The 18,967-nt window shown below is 32.2% G+C and overlaps 1 protein-coding gene across 1 annotated transcript; it reads right to left on the bottom strand.

Moving 5' to 3' along the window:
* Nucleotides 1-2,672: 2,672 nt before the first annotated feature.
* LOC104105196 (protein terminal ear1 homolog) lies at nt 2,673-6,095 on the bottom strand. The gene is made up of 5 exons (XM_009613446.4): nt 5,127-6,095; nt 4,385-5,021; nt 3,893-4,009; nt 3,670-3,811; nt 2,673-3,475 (listed from the first exon to the last, which is right to left on the bottom strand). Exons 1-5 carry the CDS (start codon nt 5,818-5,820, stop codon nt 3,071-3,073), a joined length of 1,995 nt encoding a protein of 664 aa, XP_009611741.1. The 5' UTR covers nt 5,821-6,095; the 3' UTR covers nt 2,673-3,070.
* Nucleotides 6,096-18,967: the final 12,872 nt, after the last annotated feature.

Raw genomic sequence — 18,967 nt, 5'->3', positions numbered from 1 at the left:
CTGCATATCAGAAGTTGATTGGGAAGCTCCTATATTTAACAATCACACGACCTGACATTAGCTTTGCAGTCCAAACATTAAGTCAGTTCATGCAAAGTCCAAAACAATCTCATATGGATGTAGCCTTAAGAGTGGTTAAATACATCAAAGGAGCACCAGGTCTATGAGTTCTTTTGCAAGCAAAGCCAATTGACAGTTTGATCGCTTACTGTGATACAAATTGGGCAGCTTGTCATAATACTAGAAGATCTGTGATAGGATATATTGTTAAACTAGGTAGTTCTCTGATTTCATGAAAATCTAAGAAACAGCAAACTGTCAGCAGGAGCTCAGCAGAAGCAGAATATAGGAGTATGGCAGTTGTGGCAGCAGAAATAACTTGGTTATCATGCCTTCTTAAAGAACTAGGGATACCAATCTCTAAACTTGCTCAGTTATTCTGTGACAACAAAGCAGTTATTCAAATACTCCCTCCGTTTCAATTTATGTGAACATATTTTCTTTTTAGTCCATGCCAAAAAGAATGACTCATTTCCTTATTTGGAAATAATTTACCTTTATGCAATGATTTATAGCCACACAAATATATGTGTCTCATTTTATACCACAAGTTCAAAAGTCTTCTCTCTTTTCTTAAACTTCGTACTCATTCAAATGGGTTCACATAAATTAAAACGGAGGGAGTAGCTGAGAATCTTATATTTTATGAACGCATCAAATACATAAAAATAGATTGTCACTTTGTGTGACAGAAAATCAAGTCTGGGCTCATAGCACCTCACCATGTTAGCTTTGATCTTCAACTTGCAGACCTGCTCACAAAGGGTCTTTCTATTCCTTAGCATAACTTACTAGTTTCCAAACTTGGAGTATTGGATGTCTTTCACCCTCCAGCTTGAGGGGGAGTATTAGAGTAGAGGCATGTTAGTTGTGGTAGTTACATTAGTTACATTGTGAATGGGGGTATTTTAGTCCTTTCACCTAATCTACACACGTGAATCGTGTGAGCTCATATGAGCTAAGTTGTATATAACTAACTCACTTTGTATTAACAGAGCAGTTAGTCACATAAAGAAAGATTCACTTTCTTCTTCCTCACTCATTCTCTAATTTCCATTCTAGCTTCTTTTCAATTGCATGCAATTGCTTTTTCTGCTAGATCTGTACACAGATTCTATCATTTACATATAACGCTTTTCATTTTATTTATTCTTATAGTTATATATCATCGATAAAACCTTTCTTACATAAGTTAGACGAGTAAGTTTAGTAAGTTGTTAGCAAAAATACATTTCTCAGTTTACTAAATCATGTTTTAAACACGCCCCCTTATGTGTGTATGGTCAACAGTCTAGCCTAGTTACTTTATTTCCCGTCACTTCCTCAAATTCTGATTCCCACTCTCAACTTCATCGATTCTCTCAAGTTTCTTATCCAGTTGAAGGCTTATGAATCGTTTTTCCCAGAAGACCGAGCTTGCATGTGCAGTTCGGGCCGAAGACCTACAGACTCAAATCTAACCATACTTTTATTTACTTAATAATCAGTCTTCAACAAGTCTATATATATGTGTGCTGATTCTTTTTTATATTGGTGGCGACAAGATTCAAATCCAAATTAAAACTTCTATATATGTTTTGATATCATATTAAATAGTGTAACTATCTTACCTAAAAGTTTAAGCTACTTGAAAAAGCATATTTTTCTTTATTTAATGATGTCTTCAACAAATTTGTCATTGCATCCTTAATATGGTAAATCAACAAATAAAATTTACGTAACTGATAGTATAAAAAAATGCACTATAATGCCTTATTCTCGCGTGTAAATGAGTGCAAAAGCACTATCAAACTTGCTGTTAAAAATTTAGGTTAAAACAAGAGCAATGTCGCAAATACGCTCAAAAAACACAAACTTCATCTTGAAAATCGAATTATTGTTTCCTTCTAGAAGTACTACCACTCTAGCTTTCGGATAAAAGGAGCTCGATGGACAAGGGAACAATAACTGGTTCCCAGCTTTTCTAACTCCCCTATTTCAATTAATGCCAGATACATAAAGAGTCAGGTTTAATATTTCCGATGAGGTAATAATTACTACTAAAAAACAGAGCCCGTAAAACTGATTAACAAAGAAAAATAAACCATGCTCAATATCCTCGGAAAAGAAAACGCAAAAGAATTGGATTAGATCTAGTCCTTTGATTTTTACTAGTTTTACAACGATACCAGACCAATGTTTCAAAGAGAGAACAAAAGAAATCCAAAGGATTATCCATTATGAGAATACATAAAAGAGTTTATGTTAGTATTAACAGTGTAAAATGTTTGTCCAATCAAATTATTACTTGAGAAGAACTTAAGCGAATAGAAAGGTTTCAGTTAATTACACTGACAATATAAAATTTGATACACTGCCTATACAACTTATAGGCATCACAATAAATTAATTGTTATTTTTAACAAATTACCAATTGATGTTTAGGTTAAATATTTACACAAACAGTGCATAAAACAGAAATTTAATTTAAAAAACATTGATTATTCACTGGAAATGAATAATAAATAACTTATCGATCATAACATGTTAAATTAGATATTAACTTAAACCATGCTACTCCATAATAAATGATTAATAAAAGGAAAACAAAACATGCACATCCCTGGGAAAAGTGAAAACGAAAAAGATGGAATTCTTGCTTTGAATGAAAAAGATTTTTACTAGTTTTACAACGATAACAGACCGATGTTGCAAAGAGAGATAATAGTAAAAAAGCTAAAACTACAACTACACTACACTACACAAGTATGTGAGGAGTATTAGATGGGTATTGGGAGTGGGTTCTTTTCCCCCGATCGAGGTAGAGAGAAGAGTGCTTTTTTGAGTTGAAAAGGAGAGAGATTTACACGCAAACCCATTGGGTGGTAGCAAGCTGTTTGTTTGCACTTACTGATTGTCTCTTTTGTGCCAGTAGTTTTCAGCAATGGGGAATGGTCGATTTCTTTTCCACTTCCACATGAAATGAAATCTTTTCTTTTTCGTAAATGTCAAGAAGAGAAGTAGAAAATCTTTACATGCAGATGGAAGCAAATGATCGTGAATCATTGTTGTTGTCGTCATCGTAATCTTCACCTTCACCAACGCCAACGCCAACGCCAACGCCAACGCCAACGCCAACGCCGACGTTTCTTGCTTCTTCATCATCATTACTTGTGTCTATCATATAGCCATTTTCATTATCATCTACGACTACTAGTCTACCGACTTCTTCCACTAGCTGTTGTTCCATCGAATCAGAATCGGAAGTGACGGCACAAAAGAGTAATGGAGGAGGCTTCATTCCTCCACCCACTATAGGAACAGCTTCTGTTAATAACTTCCCATCTCGAGGTGGTGAGAATATCACTGGCATGTATTCCTCTGCTTCACATGGGAACTTTGAGTTCTTGAAATGTTCTTTTAGTGCTTCTATTCCCTTCATGCATTTTTAATCACAAACTAATTACTCCTTCCAAATTATTATACAAGTATTTTTATTCTATCAAACTTAACTACTCATAATACATAAATAAATTCTTACGTATTCAATACTGCGGCATTGAATTATGCGACAATAATTTTTTTAGGACAAACTAAACAATGAATTTAATAGAGGGGGGTGGAACATACTTGTAATCTAGCATAAGTAACTTGACAGATTTTTCTGGAGTTGAACACCTCCCAACTTTGATGGTGAAAAGCTTTGTAGAGTCTCAAAGTTGCCTGTGGTGAAGTCATGTTCACGAATCCATATCCCACGTTGCACTTGTTACTAAACAAATATATATATGATTACATGTTAGAACTAATTAAATTAAGTGATAAAAATTCAATCTTGATTGAAAAAACCCACATGAAATCAATGGGAAGATAAACGAAATCGTAGGAGGATTTTGGCTGCTCGCCGTCGGCAATCTGCTCGTTACAGTGAATGCAGTGGTTGTCCAGCATGTTCAGCAGCAGCTTCTGACTGCACCATACCCCAAATATATGTCAGTCAAATATACCAAAAACCAACATTATTACTGTATTTTTCAACATAAAATTAAACTAACTTTTATTAGAAATGCCGTTTGATCGGTTGTATAAGAAAAAATAACTCACATAACATTTAACTGGTGGATATTATCCCAGTAATATGTTACCTAAAATCTAGTACTCCTATATGTTATACGAGATGATATGTGAAACACAAATACGCAGTACTCCATTTATTATCAATAAACTAAAAAATAGCCTTTAAAGCAGATAATTTTTTCCATGTATTATTATTCACTCCTATATTACCGGCATTTAATTTAAACATAAAAGGAGAAATTAGAATATGAATAGATAAGGAAATTACCTGTACTTGTTGGGTATGTTTTTAATCATGACAGTAGTTCTGGTATCACTGCAATTTGATTCCATAATCGCATCTTCGTTAATTAAAAAGCGAGGATCATAATCTTTTGCCTGTTTCCATGGTTTGTTGCTCTTAACTTGTAGCAAAATTTGTTGCTTCGAAGAAGAAGCTGTAACAGTACTGCTACTGCTTGGACTAATAATACTTTTAGTACATCTTTTGGCATTCTTGATTTTGCCAGGCCTAACATTATTTGATATACACAAAGATGCCAATGAATCTTGAATTGACCCAGTACCTGAAGTCTCACTTCCACTAGGGTTTCCTCCTTTAAAATAATTTGATTTCCTCTGAGGTTTTAGTGGAGTACTTGGAGGAGAAGAATTATTATATGTTGGAGAATAATTGTAGTTGATTGAACTATGACTGAATTTGCTGCTGCTAGGTGATGAATAATTAGCTCTTGAAAATCTTCTGCTATTTCCACCTGGCCTACTGAATTCAATCAACAATTGCTTCCCATCTATCTCCTTTCCATTCATCTCCATTAAAGCCCTTGCTGCATCTCTTACATCATAAAACTCCACAAACCTTTGATGCCTCTTCATTGGTGTCTCTCTCAATTCCTTCACATGCCCTATATATATACATAAAACAAACATATGAGAAAATTGGGATATATGAATCCTCACTCACCCTTAGCAAGATGATGAAAAGAACGGAAATTAAAAGGTTGGCATACCAAAAGCTTGAAAAATATCTTTAAGATAATTAGAACAAGTACGAGAGTCCAAATTGAAAATCACAAGTGTCCCTTGGTTATTCCCATCAGGAAGACCAGAAGTCAATGGGAAAGTAAACTGAGCCCAAATAGCTCTTCCAGCAATGAGCCCACGCGCCGGGGGAGGGAGTGGGAGTGGAAGTGGAAGAACTAAACCACCCATAGAATAAATAGACTCCTCATAATGCCTCCTTAAACGACACTGCTGTTGCATGTTCTGTTCTTGAATCTCCATCAACGCTGCCCGCGCGTGCCTCAAATCATAAAAATGAACCGTTACAATCCCTTCTCTTAATCTTCCCATTTGCACTGCTCGAACATCTCCAAAAACTTCCAAATCCCTTCTCACAATTGACTCACTCACTTCAACTGGAACCATACTTAACAACAAAGTTCTTGTAGCCATTGAACTTGGAGGTGGCAAAAAGGGCGTAGGCATAGGTGGGTTTGAGCTAACGTACGCCGTGTGTGTAACTTGATGGTATCCTACACCATCACCGTATGGCAACTGTGGTGGACATGGATAAGTAGGATAGTAAAATTGATTAGGGAGCAAAGGTAGAGAATTGATATGGGGTTGGTGAAAAGGATATCTTGGTATGAATTCTTGGGCTCTAGGATCAAGATTCCCATGAACCAAACCATCGTCCTCCATTTTTTCTACCGGAGAAACAAATAAATTTATCAGTACAGATGGGTTTAGTTCTTTGAATCTATGAGATTGAGATTGGGTTTTTTTTTCTAGGAAATTTGGCTATGTTATATACGGTGGTGCTACAGTGCATATAATAGATGATGATAATCTCTTTGGTATTTGCTTACTCTATCTAGTTTTCTCTCTCTAGGGTCTATGTTTAGAAGCAGACTCTATACACTGGAGTCTCTAGAGTCTTGTCCATGTAGCACTAGAGAGAGAGAGAGAAACCAATTCAAGAATGTTAAAAGAACAAATGAGACGACTAATGCACGACCATCTTTTCAACCAAATTTTGCTTCAAATGTTTTGGGACTGTCAAATGATATATTGAAGTTACCGAAATACCCCCATATATTTTATTATTTATACATACAGATTTTAAAAAGACTAAAACACTTTTTTTCTTTTTAGTTAGTCCAGAAAAACAATAATTTCGTATATTTGCTACCACTTAAATTTACTATCGGATGGTTTCTAACTTCGTAAATTTCTATGGTAAGTTTTAATAAGTTTCAAATTTTTTTCACATTTACTTAAACCAGGACAAAGGGACTAATGTAGTAGTGTGTATGGTTTTTTTAACTTAGTTTTTAATGAGTAAATTTCATGGGTGGTCATTCAACTTTGTGTTCATTACCAAAAAATTATTTTTTTTCTTTTGTTACCTAAAAGTCATTCAATTTTGTGTTCATTACCCAAAAGTCATTTTTCTTTCTTTTGTTACATAAAAATCATTTTACCATGCTTAGTTATCATAATAATCACTTTGACCAAATTTTACAAATCTTTCACCTGAAAAATCTATTATGTCCTTGATATTATAAATCTTCTCATTTATGTAATACCTTCTATATAATGGAATATACTTTTACCCAGGTATTTTACTTATAATTAAAATAACTTAATATTATTTTATTTATTATTTTTATAATATATTCGTATATTTAATTTTTCTTAATATTAATTTTCAAGATATATAAGTAGCATAATTAAATTTGTCAATAACATTACAGTGAACAAATCTCAAGTCCACGTTCTTAATCATGCTTAATGAAATATGTTTAATGAAAATTAAAAAATCAAAACTCATTGATTTATCAGCCAAGCCATACACATTAATTTAATAAATAAAATACCCGCATATAGCAAAATGACACATCAGATTAATACTTTCAAATATATAATATTAACAGATAAAGTTTTAAAAAAACTTGATATTAAAACAAATATCTTTGAAACCTTTTTTAAAATTTTATTGACTATAAAAAACTATTATTTGTTAAACAAATCTGTTTTTATTATTTTAAATAAATATTAAAAAATATATTAAATTGAGTATCATGAAAAAATTAAATGTATGGATATATTATAAAAATAATAAATAAAATAATTTAAATTTATATTAATTATAAGTAAAATACATAAGTAAAAATATATTATATATTATATAATATATAAGATATTACATAAATGAGAGGATTTATAATGTCTAGGACATAATAAACTTTTCAAATAAAAGTATTATAAAATCTGGCCAAGGTGACTTTTGTGATAAATAGAGCAAAATAAAATAATTTTTGTGTAACAGAAAAAGAAAAGTGAGTTTTGGGTAATGAACACAAATTTGAATGATTTTTAAGTAACAAAAAGAAGAAAAATAATTTTTGCGTAATGAACATAAAGTTGAATGATCACCCATAAAATTTACTCGTTTTTAACTATATCAGGTTTATTTAATAATTTTACTATGCAATGTTGCTATCAGTGCAAGATTGTGATTTTTCATCCTTGCATAAATTTTACTGGGTGATACATGTATAACTAAGGAGTAGTTCTTTTTGCAGGGATGTTATATTTCTTTATCTCCAAATATTTACTCTTTTTAGTGTTTTGAAGTAACAAAATGAATTAATTTAATTCGATTTTAGTTTCAGAAGTTTGGTCAAACTTGATCTTGAAGAAATGAAAACAGTCAATAATAAGTGGGAACGAAAGAATTACTATCCCATTCTTTCTTGTCTTTTTTCATTTGAAGAAATTTTTAATGTACATTAATTTCAAAAAAGGAAAAAAATTAATAAGCAAAAAGTCTGGAACTACTTAATGATATCTTCAATTATACACTGTAAATTTGGTTTGACTAACGGAGTCATCTAAACTAATTATAGAATTTCCATCAAGTTTGTTAATTTAAAAGGAAGTACACAAAAGGAAAAATGCAAAAACACGTAAGTGCAATATAAAGTTAAATTTGGCCAGCGAAAATCCGAGCTGTTTTAAACTTGTAAGAATTGCAGTCAAAGCAAATAATATTAACAATCTTATTCTAAATTGAGTAACTGGTCTGTATATATCTAATGTTTTTCTAAATTTAAAGGATCAAATTATTATTTCAAAAATACTCTATTAATAAGTTTTGGACCGATCAAAATTAGATGATTAAAAAGATAAGCACAATCCAGTTGCTAGATAATGCAAAACCATTATTATTCTCTTATGTCATAATCAGTTAGATTTGAAAAAAAATGATTGTGGATCAGGTTGTTCTTCTAAACCAAGGAAAAAAATAAAACAAAAAAGAGAACAGTAGGACAGGTTGTTTACGTGAGGAAGATAATAATTGCTCTGAGTAAAGAGTACTTTTTCATGTGTCTATTTTGACTACTCACTCCATATTTGGCTTTATATTTGCTGTACACATATTATAGAAGTGACTCGTTTTTGTTCTGAGTCTTTCTGAGGGATTAAATACTTTGTTGCTTACTTATTTTTCGTCAAAAAATAAAAAGATTTTTGCCTAAAAATTTCTTAAAATTTAAATTATATGAACTTTAACTAATATTTTAAAATATATTTTTAATCATATTGATATGAGAAGTACTTTTAGATATTTAAATTTAAATTTTAAAATATTAAGATTATTTTAATTTCGAAAATTAATCAAATTAACTCTACAAAAATGAAATTGAAATAACGAAGTACTATTTAGTTTCATTAGCAGATGTATCTAGTACTCGCTACTTTCGGTTTGAAATTATATACTAAGTTCATATTTTCTGTCACAAAATAAATAGTGAACGTAATACAATATTTCGTATGTACTATCTTTAAATTTTAAATCTATTTTGTTGGGAGACATCGCTAGTAAACTGGATCAATCTTTTGACTTTAATTTCAAATAATAAATTTTGGTAATGTCCGGAGGCAAAAGTGTGTCGGTTGCTTATATTAGGGTGATTAAGGACATGTATGATGGAGTTAACACTACTAAAAAAATTAGGTTTTAGCGACGGACAAATTCTGTAGCTAAACAGAAAAATGCGTCGCTAATCTCATTTAGCGATGGATTAGCAACTGATTATCAAGAAATTTTGCTAACTACGAGCGTTTTAGCGACAGATTAGCGACGACGTTCGTAGCTAATTCCAATTTTTTTTTTATAGTGTAAGACTCGGATCATGACAGTGGGAGGCGACTCAGAGCATTTTCCGGTTGCTATGTGGTTGCACCAAGGGTCTGCGCTTAGCCCATTCCTATTTGCCCCGGTGATGGATGCACTGACACGCCATATTTAAAGGGAGGTGTCATGGTGTATGTTATTTGCTGACGATATAGTTCTGATTGATGAGACCCGAGTAGGCGTCAATGAGAGGCCGGAGGTTTGGAGACAGTCCCTTGAGTCTAAGGGTTTCAAGTTGAGCATGACTAAGACGGAATACCTGCAAGTTCAGCGTCGAGCCAACGGAAGCGGGATTGGACGTGAGGCTTGACTCTCATGTTAGGTTAGGAGATAGTTGGGCATATTTCTACGGTGCACTAGAGTGAGGCTAGTCTGTTTAGGATTTAGTCTTAGATTGCTAGTGGTTAGTGTTGAGTTCTCATTACTCTTTCGTCCTCTTAGTGCCGGGCTTTGTCTATTGGTTATTATTTTGCTTTTCAGCTATTTTCTGGTTCTTGCCATGCTGTTATTTTTTTCTATATTTTTACTGATGGTACTGATATATTGCCTCTTTTCGTCTTCTTGAGCCGATGATCTTTCGAAAACAGCCTATCTACCCCTCGGGTAGGGGTAAGGTCTGCGTACACACTACCTCCCCTGACCCCACTAGTAAAATTTTACTGGGTCGTCGTCGTTGTTGTTATTGTTGTTGTTGTATATTTCGGTGCATATTTGATCTTTACGTTGGCCTAATTAACCTCATGAAGTAGATAATTTAATAGTCTCGACCCCCCGAACGCTGACAACCCATGAGAGTGTACATGCATGGTCACGTGATTTGTTTTGGCAATAAATTTTTTATTTAGTTAAAGATATTAATATTTTTATCAAGTTATTTTGATAGCTCCATTATTTTGGCTAAAAATGATGAAATTCCAAATAAATATTTTACAAATTTGACCCAAAGAAAAATAAATATACAATTAAAATAAATAGTCATTGCATGAGAGAAGAAATAAATTTATTTTTTATCTCTAAAATATACATTATTTGAACTTCAATAATTTGGCTACACCTTCTTTTTATTTGGCCAAATTAAAATAATAAAATTTCTGCTAAGATTTACATACTTGGCCCGAAAAGAAGAAGAAGAAGAAGAAGTATATAGTTGGAACAAATAGTGATGGTATCTAACGAGAAAAAAATATAACTGGGATAAAATATGCAATGTTATTAAAAAGAAGTAAGAAAAAATAAATCATTGTTGGAACAAATAAATCAATATATTTGATTATGTTACAATTAATAGATGAAAATTACCCCACTTGAAAGTTGATTTTTTTCTTCTAATTTTCTTCCTTCTGCATGCCTGAAAGAGAGTGTATTCACTCTCCTTATCACATCAATGTACAAGGGGCGGAAGCTATGAGATTGCCAAGTTAAAAGGTATAAATAAGCCATCGTAAAATTTAAATGTGGATTAAATAAAAGCTATGAAATTCAGGGGTCCGATCTATTCTGCCTTTAACTTTAACCAAATATAATCCAAAGGTCTTCTTGGTTTTGTCTGTTTGACTCACGGAGACTCGTTTTGCTGTTGCTGTTTTAATGTAAAGACTGGTCCTGGATTTTGTTTCTTTACAGAATACAGAATCCACCTACAATGTGAAAAAAAATGTATTTGCTCCAGGTCTTCCAGCTAAGAAAAAGAAGCAAAAGACTGTGTAATAGCACAAAAATAAGACGAGCTAATAGTAAAATTCTGAAATATTGATGTGCCCTAATAGAGTAAAAAAGATCACAAGGACACTGCCAAAACTCACACATTACCAGTCACTTCTCCATCATGAGGGGCCTCATAACATTTTATACTCAAATTAAACTCTGATTAAACTCGAATTTCTGCAAATGTTACGACTAGATAAAAGAATACTTAATTATCATTCCACCCCTAACATGTTACGTTGTTATCTTACTTATTGCTCTTGCTTTATCTTATGCTTGAAAATAAATGAATATTGCATTGATTCGTTTCCTTTTCTTGTCACAATTGCGTACTAAATTAACGAGAGTGTATAGCATATATGAGTATGAATAAGAAACTTTCAATGTCAATAATAATGTTAAAGGTTCGACGTCTAGCGACACGAATTTTTCTAGTTTCAACTTTCAGGATGGGTTAATGGTGTACCAAATCTTTTGCGAGCGATATGTATATATGTGAAGAATAAAAAGAACTTACATGTAATAGAGAAAATAGACTAATAAATCTACATAAATCTTGTATTTGCAATTGATGACTTAGTCAATAGACCGATAGGATTTAAGATTGACTCATTGCAATTTTCGTTCCCTTGTATGAATATTTTTTCGTTATTCTTGAAGAGTCTTTAAAGAATTTTCATTCATAACTGTCAATGTGTCAAGACCCGAAATTCCCACCTTCGGATCATGATGGCGCCTAACATTTCACTTGCTAGACAAGCCAACGTTAGAATAATATTATCCATTTTTAAAATAATTTTAAATTTATTAATAACAAGGAAGCAAATGCGGAAGTAATTTTGAAATAATCCATAATAATAACGATGTCTAAATACCATCCCAGAATTGGTGTCACAAGTGCACGAACTTCTAGAATAAATACAAATAAAGGTCTGAATAATATAAAGCTGTCTGGAAATAAACACACAGCTAAAGTACAATAGACGGGGACTTCAGAACTGCGGACGCCATGCAGTTATACCTCAAGTCTCCTCTGATAGCTGAAATCCGAGCAAGTCTATGGTACGCCGCTGGGACCAACTCCAAAATCTGCACAAGAAGTGTAGAGCGTAGTATCAGTACAACCGACCCCATATACTGGTAAGTGCTGAGCCTAACCTCGACAAAGTAGTGACGAGGCTAAGGCGGTTCACTTACATTAACCTGTACGCAATATTAGTAACAACAACAATAATAGGAATAAATCAGGTAATTCATTTATAATAATTGAAGGCAACTCAGCAGTTATAACCAATTATCATTTCCATTATTTCTGTTGCAGTGTGCAACCCGCTCTCACAATATATCCACATTCAGTTCTGTTGCGGCGTGCAACCTGCTCCTCCAACATATTCATTTTAATCAAGTCTGTTGCGGCGTGCAACCCGATCCTCCAATATTAACTTTCTAACAAGTCTGTTGCGGCATGCAACCCGATCCTCCAATATATTCATTATAATCAATCATGTTGCGGTGTGCAACCCGCTCCTCCAACATTTTTATTTACCAATTCTTATAGAAGAAATTTTTCCCAATAAATATAACAATTAATATAAAATTACGAGACAACAAGCATACAATAATTATGATTTAATTATGAAGCAAACAATGATAAATAACAAATTATTATGAAAATCAGGAAGCAAATAGGCAGTTTAATATTTATTATGCTAAATATCAAATAACAATTAAGGCACATAATTCAAATAACATGTAACAATTAATGTAGGAATTCAAGAATTTATATTTCCAACGAAAAAGAGAGAAATAATTATTATAATAATTAATTTATGATTAAAGATAATTTATAATTTTTCAAGTAAGCAAGAAAATAATTAATTTGACGATGTATAGACACTTGTCACCTCGCCTATACGTCGTTTACATGCAATTCACACAACAAACAATTTAAGGATTCTATTGCCTCGAGTCAAGGTTAACCCCGACACTTACCTCGCTTTGCAAATTCCAATCAATTATTCAACCACAACTTTTCCTTTTAAATTTGCCTCCGAAAGCTTCAAATCTATTCACAAACAATTCAATATATTCAATACTAATCATAGGAATTAATTCCATATGAATTTACCAATTTTTCGAAAAAAAATCCGAAATTCATTAAAATATTCGGCAGTGGGATCCACGTCTCAAATTCCGAAAAAACTTGCGAAATCGAAACACCCGTTCCGATGCGAGTTCAAACATACCAAATTTGTCCAATTCCGATATCAAATGGACCTTCAAATCTTAATTTTTTATTTTTTGAAAGTTTTACAAAAATTCTAATTTCTTCCATCTAAATCCGAAATAAATGATGAATATAGACATAGATTTGTGAAATACAATCACTATATGATAAAGAACACTTACCCAGTCCAAAATCATGAAAAACTCCTTAGAAATCGCCCCTTAGCCGAGTTATAATTGAGGGTTTGTGAAAATGGGAAAAATCCCGTTTTGGTTCTGTTTTAAGACACAAGGGTCAGGCCTTCTTCGCATTCGCGAAGGGCCTGTCGCGTTCGCGATGAGTAGCAGCCCGTGGCTTTCGCGTTCGCGAAGGTTTCCCCCCAGCCTTCGCGTTCGCGAGGCATTGTTCGCGTTCGCGATGAAGGAATAATCGACCCTCCCCAAGGTGTTCCTAACACTACGCGTTCGCGAAGGGTAATGCCCCCATCGCTTCGCGTTCGCGAAGAAGAAAACTTCAGCTGCCCAGTTTACCCTTCGCGTTCGTGAGAGTACCTTAGTGAACGCGAAGAAGAACATGCCAGAACATCTGCTGCAGCAAAATACTAGATTTTCAAAGTCCAATACATCCCATAGCCTATCCGAAACCCACCCGAACCCGCGGGGCTCCAAATCAAACATGCACACAAGTCCTAAAACATCATACGAATTTGCTCACGCAATCAAATCGCCAAAGTAACACCTAGAACTACGAATCGGATACCAAATCAAAGGAGGTTTTCAAGAAAACTTTAAAACTTATTTTTTTACAATCGGACGTCCGAATCACGTCAAATCAACTCCGATTCTCACCAAATTTGGCAAACAAGTCATAAATATTATAGTGGACCTATACCGGGCTCCGAAACTAAAATACGGACCCGAGGTCAATAAATCCAACATCAATAATTTCTTAGAAATCATTAAGCTTTCAAGCTTTTAATTTTTCATCAAAAATCCATAATTCGGGCTAAGGACCTCGGAATTCGATTCCGGGCATACGCCCAAGTCCCAAATCACGATACGGACCTATTGAAATTTTCAAAATACCGATCTGGATCCGTTTGCTCAAAATATTAACCAAAGTCAACTTAATTGAGTTTTAAAGCTCTATTTCCCATTTTAATCCATTTTTCACATAAAAACTTTTCGAAAAAAATATACGGACTGCGCACGCAAATCGAGAAATAATAAATGGTACTTTTTAATGTTTTAGAATACAGAATTACTTATTAAATTTAAAGATGACATTTTGGATCATCACACGATTTCTTCTCAATTTTTCTTTGTTAACTGTAATGCTAATATAAGAATAATTCTTGTCGAATGTTCATAATATGTAGGGAAAAGGCCCAAAAATGACCTTGTGGTATTCGAAATGGATCAATTATAACCCTCATTTAAATTTGAATCCAAAAATGACCATGCCGTTATAAAATGGGTCTAATAATGCCCTTGTGTTATTCAAAATGGATCAATAATGCCCTCGATTATTTTTTTTAAAAATGCTTTTAAAAACTGAAAAATATATATTCTGTAAAAACTAAAAAAAGAAAGAAATTTGCAAAATATATATTTTTAAGTCTTTTCAGTTTTTTTAAAGTATTTGTTTTGTAAAAACTGAATTTTGTTTTTTTAAAAAAAAAACTGGAAATTTATTGAACTCTCCTAAAGCAGTGGACTACATATGCATTAGTTTTAAAAAAATAAAAATATTTTGCAAAATCTTTTTTTTTTCAATTTGACGGTTCAATATTTTTTCGGTTTATTTTTATAAAATAAAATATCTATCATAATTATCGATACAGTTATAGATTTATATAAAAACATACGGTTTTATTAAAAAAAACCTAAAAATCGCTTCGGCACGGTACGATTATGTCGGTTTAGTCGGTTTTTTAAATATTCATTTACAGTTATATGTCGGTTTTTTAAAAAAAATAAATTTCCAGTTTTTTTTTTTAAAAAAAAATTCAATAAATTTCTAGTTTTTAAATTATTATTTTTTTTCCAGTTTTTACAAAATAAATACTTTAAAAAAACTGAAAAGACTTAAAAATATATATTTTGCAAATTTCTTTCTTTTTCTAGTTTTTACAGAATATATATTTTTCAGTTTTTAAAAGCATTTAAAAAATAAATAAATTGCAGGGCATTATTGATCCATTTTGAATAACACAAGGGCATTATTAGACCCATTTTATAACGGCAGGGTCATTTTTGAATTCAAATTTAAACGAAAAATATATTGATTTATTTCGAATACCACAAAAGTCATTTTTGGGCCTTTTCCCTAATATGTATGATTATTTTACTCGAAAGACAAAAAAACAGAACACACATAACCAGATGAGAAAGAAAGCACACGTGCACAAGAGATTATAAATTGAGACTTGTGGATTCCAAGAAATGGACCAGTGACCACAACCTCAAATGAAGGCAATTAATATTGAAAATATTGGTCCATTGTTGCTTTGCACGCTTTTGTCTTCCATTATCTACAAACACATCTTAATTACTATTACCGTGCACGGATCTAAAATTTAAATTTTATGGAATTAACTTTTAAGATTCTCATCATTAAAATTATTATAATTTTAAAAGTATGAATTTATATATACTATTTGTTGTAATTTTAATAAATTTTTATACATAAAATTTATAATTAACATCGATAGTATTGAGTTCAAATGAACTCGGTACTGTAATGCTACATCCGCTGCTGATTACTAAGATGTTTTTGACGGGGTTGTATTATATTTAAAACTACTATGTCCATATTATTATGTTCTTCCTGTATATGCAATTGATAAAGTACGTAGTGCTCCATTCCTCTGTGTCTATATCATGTTTTGGAGGTTCCAACATCTTGGTTTTGATAATTTAAGAGACCATACTCCTTCATGTGCAATAAGCATCCAAAGAATACGGAATACAAGAATTTACACCTTAAAATAATTTAGTCGTACTATATGAAAACTTAAATTTACGGGTGTACATAGGTCGGATTAGTTCGAATTTTTCAATTAATAAATCAAATCAATAATGCCAGGTTTTTAATTCTATAAACCAAACCAATAAAGTCGAGTTTTCAATCTCAATTTTTCTCGAGGTTTTCGGTTTTTTTTTTGTGTGTGGAGGGGGAGGGGGGAGGGGTTCCGATAAAGTCTTCATAGCACAAAATATATAACTTGTGCTCCAAATATTTCTTTAGTCCTAGTAGGATATAACTATATAATGTATTTTTAAAGAAAATAACACAATAATATGAGATGAATCGTAACATTGTACTAAAATATTCAATAACAAAGATAATAAAATCGCATACAGAAAATATTACTAATTAATAAGCCATAATAAAAATTAACATAATCTAAAAATACTATATAAGTATTGCTAATATAAGTACATTTAATAAGTACTATTAATTACACAACTAGTTTTTTTTCCAACACCAAACCACAATCGGGTGTTTTTTATGGTTTGACTCGAATTATTGGTTTGATGCGATTTATCGATTTTCTTTGTATACCGCTTAAATATATAACCATTTATAGAAATGGAGAAAACTTATCATAACTTACATTTCTTTCTCAACCATACCGTCCACATAGTATTGTCCATGTCAACTAATAATTTACATTCTATTTTTGCTTTGTTTTCATTGTTTTCTCCTGAACCAAGAATCAGAAATTATATTATGTTAAGGTGCGTACATTATATGTTAGATATACACTTCAGATAAATTCCATATCAGCAAAATGTGGGAGGATGTATAGAGTATAATTTTAGATTTTTGTGACGTATTTTAAATTCGTGGGATAAATCTAAAGCGAAAAATATTATTACTAGTAAAGTGGACTGTTACATTAGATGTAAGAACGACCAAGGAGAGAATTTGATGAATAACGTTTTGTAATTTTGGAAACCAAATTTTTAGGTTTAAAAGGATTTTGGAGTTCAAATTTAAGACGGTCAGACGTGTTTTTCACATTCTAGAACTATGTAATTCAGAGACTTTGGAGGGTAAACAAAACATAATTAACTTAAAATCACATTAGATTTCAGTCGTCAAATGTTTTTTCAACAGTGAGAATATGATAAGTTGGTGGCAAACAAACAATTATTGGTGGTATAATTTGTCTTTATTAAGGATGATTTTCATAAATTATGGAATAGATTACTAGGTTTTGTTCTTGTGTTCCCCATTTCAAGCACATAGGTGATGGGCCACAAAATACTCCCATTTTTTCATCTTTACATTATTTTTATTAGCCTATGGTTCCCAAGAGGGACCCCTCCCTTTTAACTAGACTTGACAAAAAGTAAGTGAAAAGGACGTGTCTCCTCCATTCCATTCTCCCTCTTTTAAGAAGGTTACCAATGTTTGGTTCCATGCCCACAGCAGACATTCCTCCTTGTGCTCTTTTGCTGCCTAATCACCCAAACTAGCCCAAAATTTCCTTTTTTTATTCTTTTACTTTTTAAGATGGCCGACGAAGATCGATTTTATGACCTATTACAATTACTCTTTTAGTTATGATGATCATAGGTACACCTATGTTATAGTCACCGACCCTCATTAAGTTCGCCAAAAAATTCATATATATATATATATATATATATGTTCTTAGAAAATAATATTATATTAATAGTGAACATCTTAAGCAGATTTTGATTTAATTCAAAAATACACTCGCGATCTTCAAATCTTGGGTCTGTCTCTAATTTTTATGTAAGATCCATAAAATACTAACAAAATTATTCTTATAAGATTATTTTCTTCTATTCAAACTACGGATAAGGGTGAATCCATCAATAGGGATAAAGGAGTATCACAAAAAACTCTTAATGGGATTTAAATTGTAAATATTAGTGTTCAGCTCAATTTAATATTGAATACCAGCTAGTTATACAAAAAAAAAAATGACTACACGATAAATAATGTCTTGGCTGATTACAAGTCATTTTCTACCGTGTTTTGTTTTTACCTCGTTTCTCTTTAAAAAAGGAAGTTCCTTGGATATTCATATACTAATGCAGAATTGGAATATACTATTCTGGAGGACTAGGATTTGGAATCCAATTTCTCTTAGTTATTAATCTTTAAATGACTTAATTGTTATCAGATCAACAGTTTTTCCTTTCGGTATTTTTGTTTATGCTCAAAATCGGATAACAATTAAATTTGTAAGTAATTTTAAGGATACGCGGATTAATTTGATACAAAATAATAAATTAAGTTAGATTGAACAAATAAAGATATAGTAAATTCAAACCACATGAGCAGGATGATTCCGGCCTTAGTGAAATATTCACCCTCGATCCGGGCTCACAATGGCCAGTACTGATGAACAAGAAAAAGAGCTATGAATAACGATGAAAATAATAGTATATTGCTTTGGATTGCGTGTTACAATGTGTTTAATGAATAGCCAGACTCCCCTTTATATAGTGGGAGAGTTTTACCCTAAGTACAATTCTATAAAAAGTAAAAAATCTCCCGTTTAACTGATTACTGGATTCCCGCCGGTACATGCCGAGATCTGCGCCGTGATATCCGGTTGTTCGCGGATATTACGGCCTTCCGTTAATCATGTTCTAATGCTCAATAATGCTCTCTGAAGTCTCTTGGGATTTGGATCGATCCCGTGTTCATGGCCTCGATATACTCCAGGG

Source organism: Nicotiana tomentosiformis, chromosome 12 (genome assembly GCF_000390325.3).
Source record: "Nicotiana tomentosiformis chromosome 12, ASM39032v3, whole genome shotgun sequence".
In the NCBI taxonomy this organism is placed as follows: domain Eukaryota; kingdom Viridiplantae; phylum Streptophyta; class Magnoliopsida; order Solanales; family Solanaceae; genus Nicotiana; species Nicotiana tomentosiformis.
This window is presented reverse-complemented; position numbering and strand designations above follow the sequence as displayed.

Coding starts and splice junctions, on each gene's coding strand:
- LOC104105196 (XM_009613446.4), bottom strand. CDS start 5,820: ATGGAGGACGATGGTTTGGTTCATGGGAATCTTGATCCTAGAGCCCAA. Junction 5,022..5,126: donor AGATATTTTTCAAGCTTTTG/GTATGCCAACCT, acceptor GTATATATATAG/GGCATGTGAAGGAATTGAGA. Junction 3,812..3,892: donor TATCTTCCCATTGATTTCAT/GTGGGTTTTTTC, acceptor ATATTTGTTTAG/TAACAAGTGCAACGTGGGAT.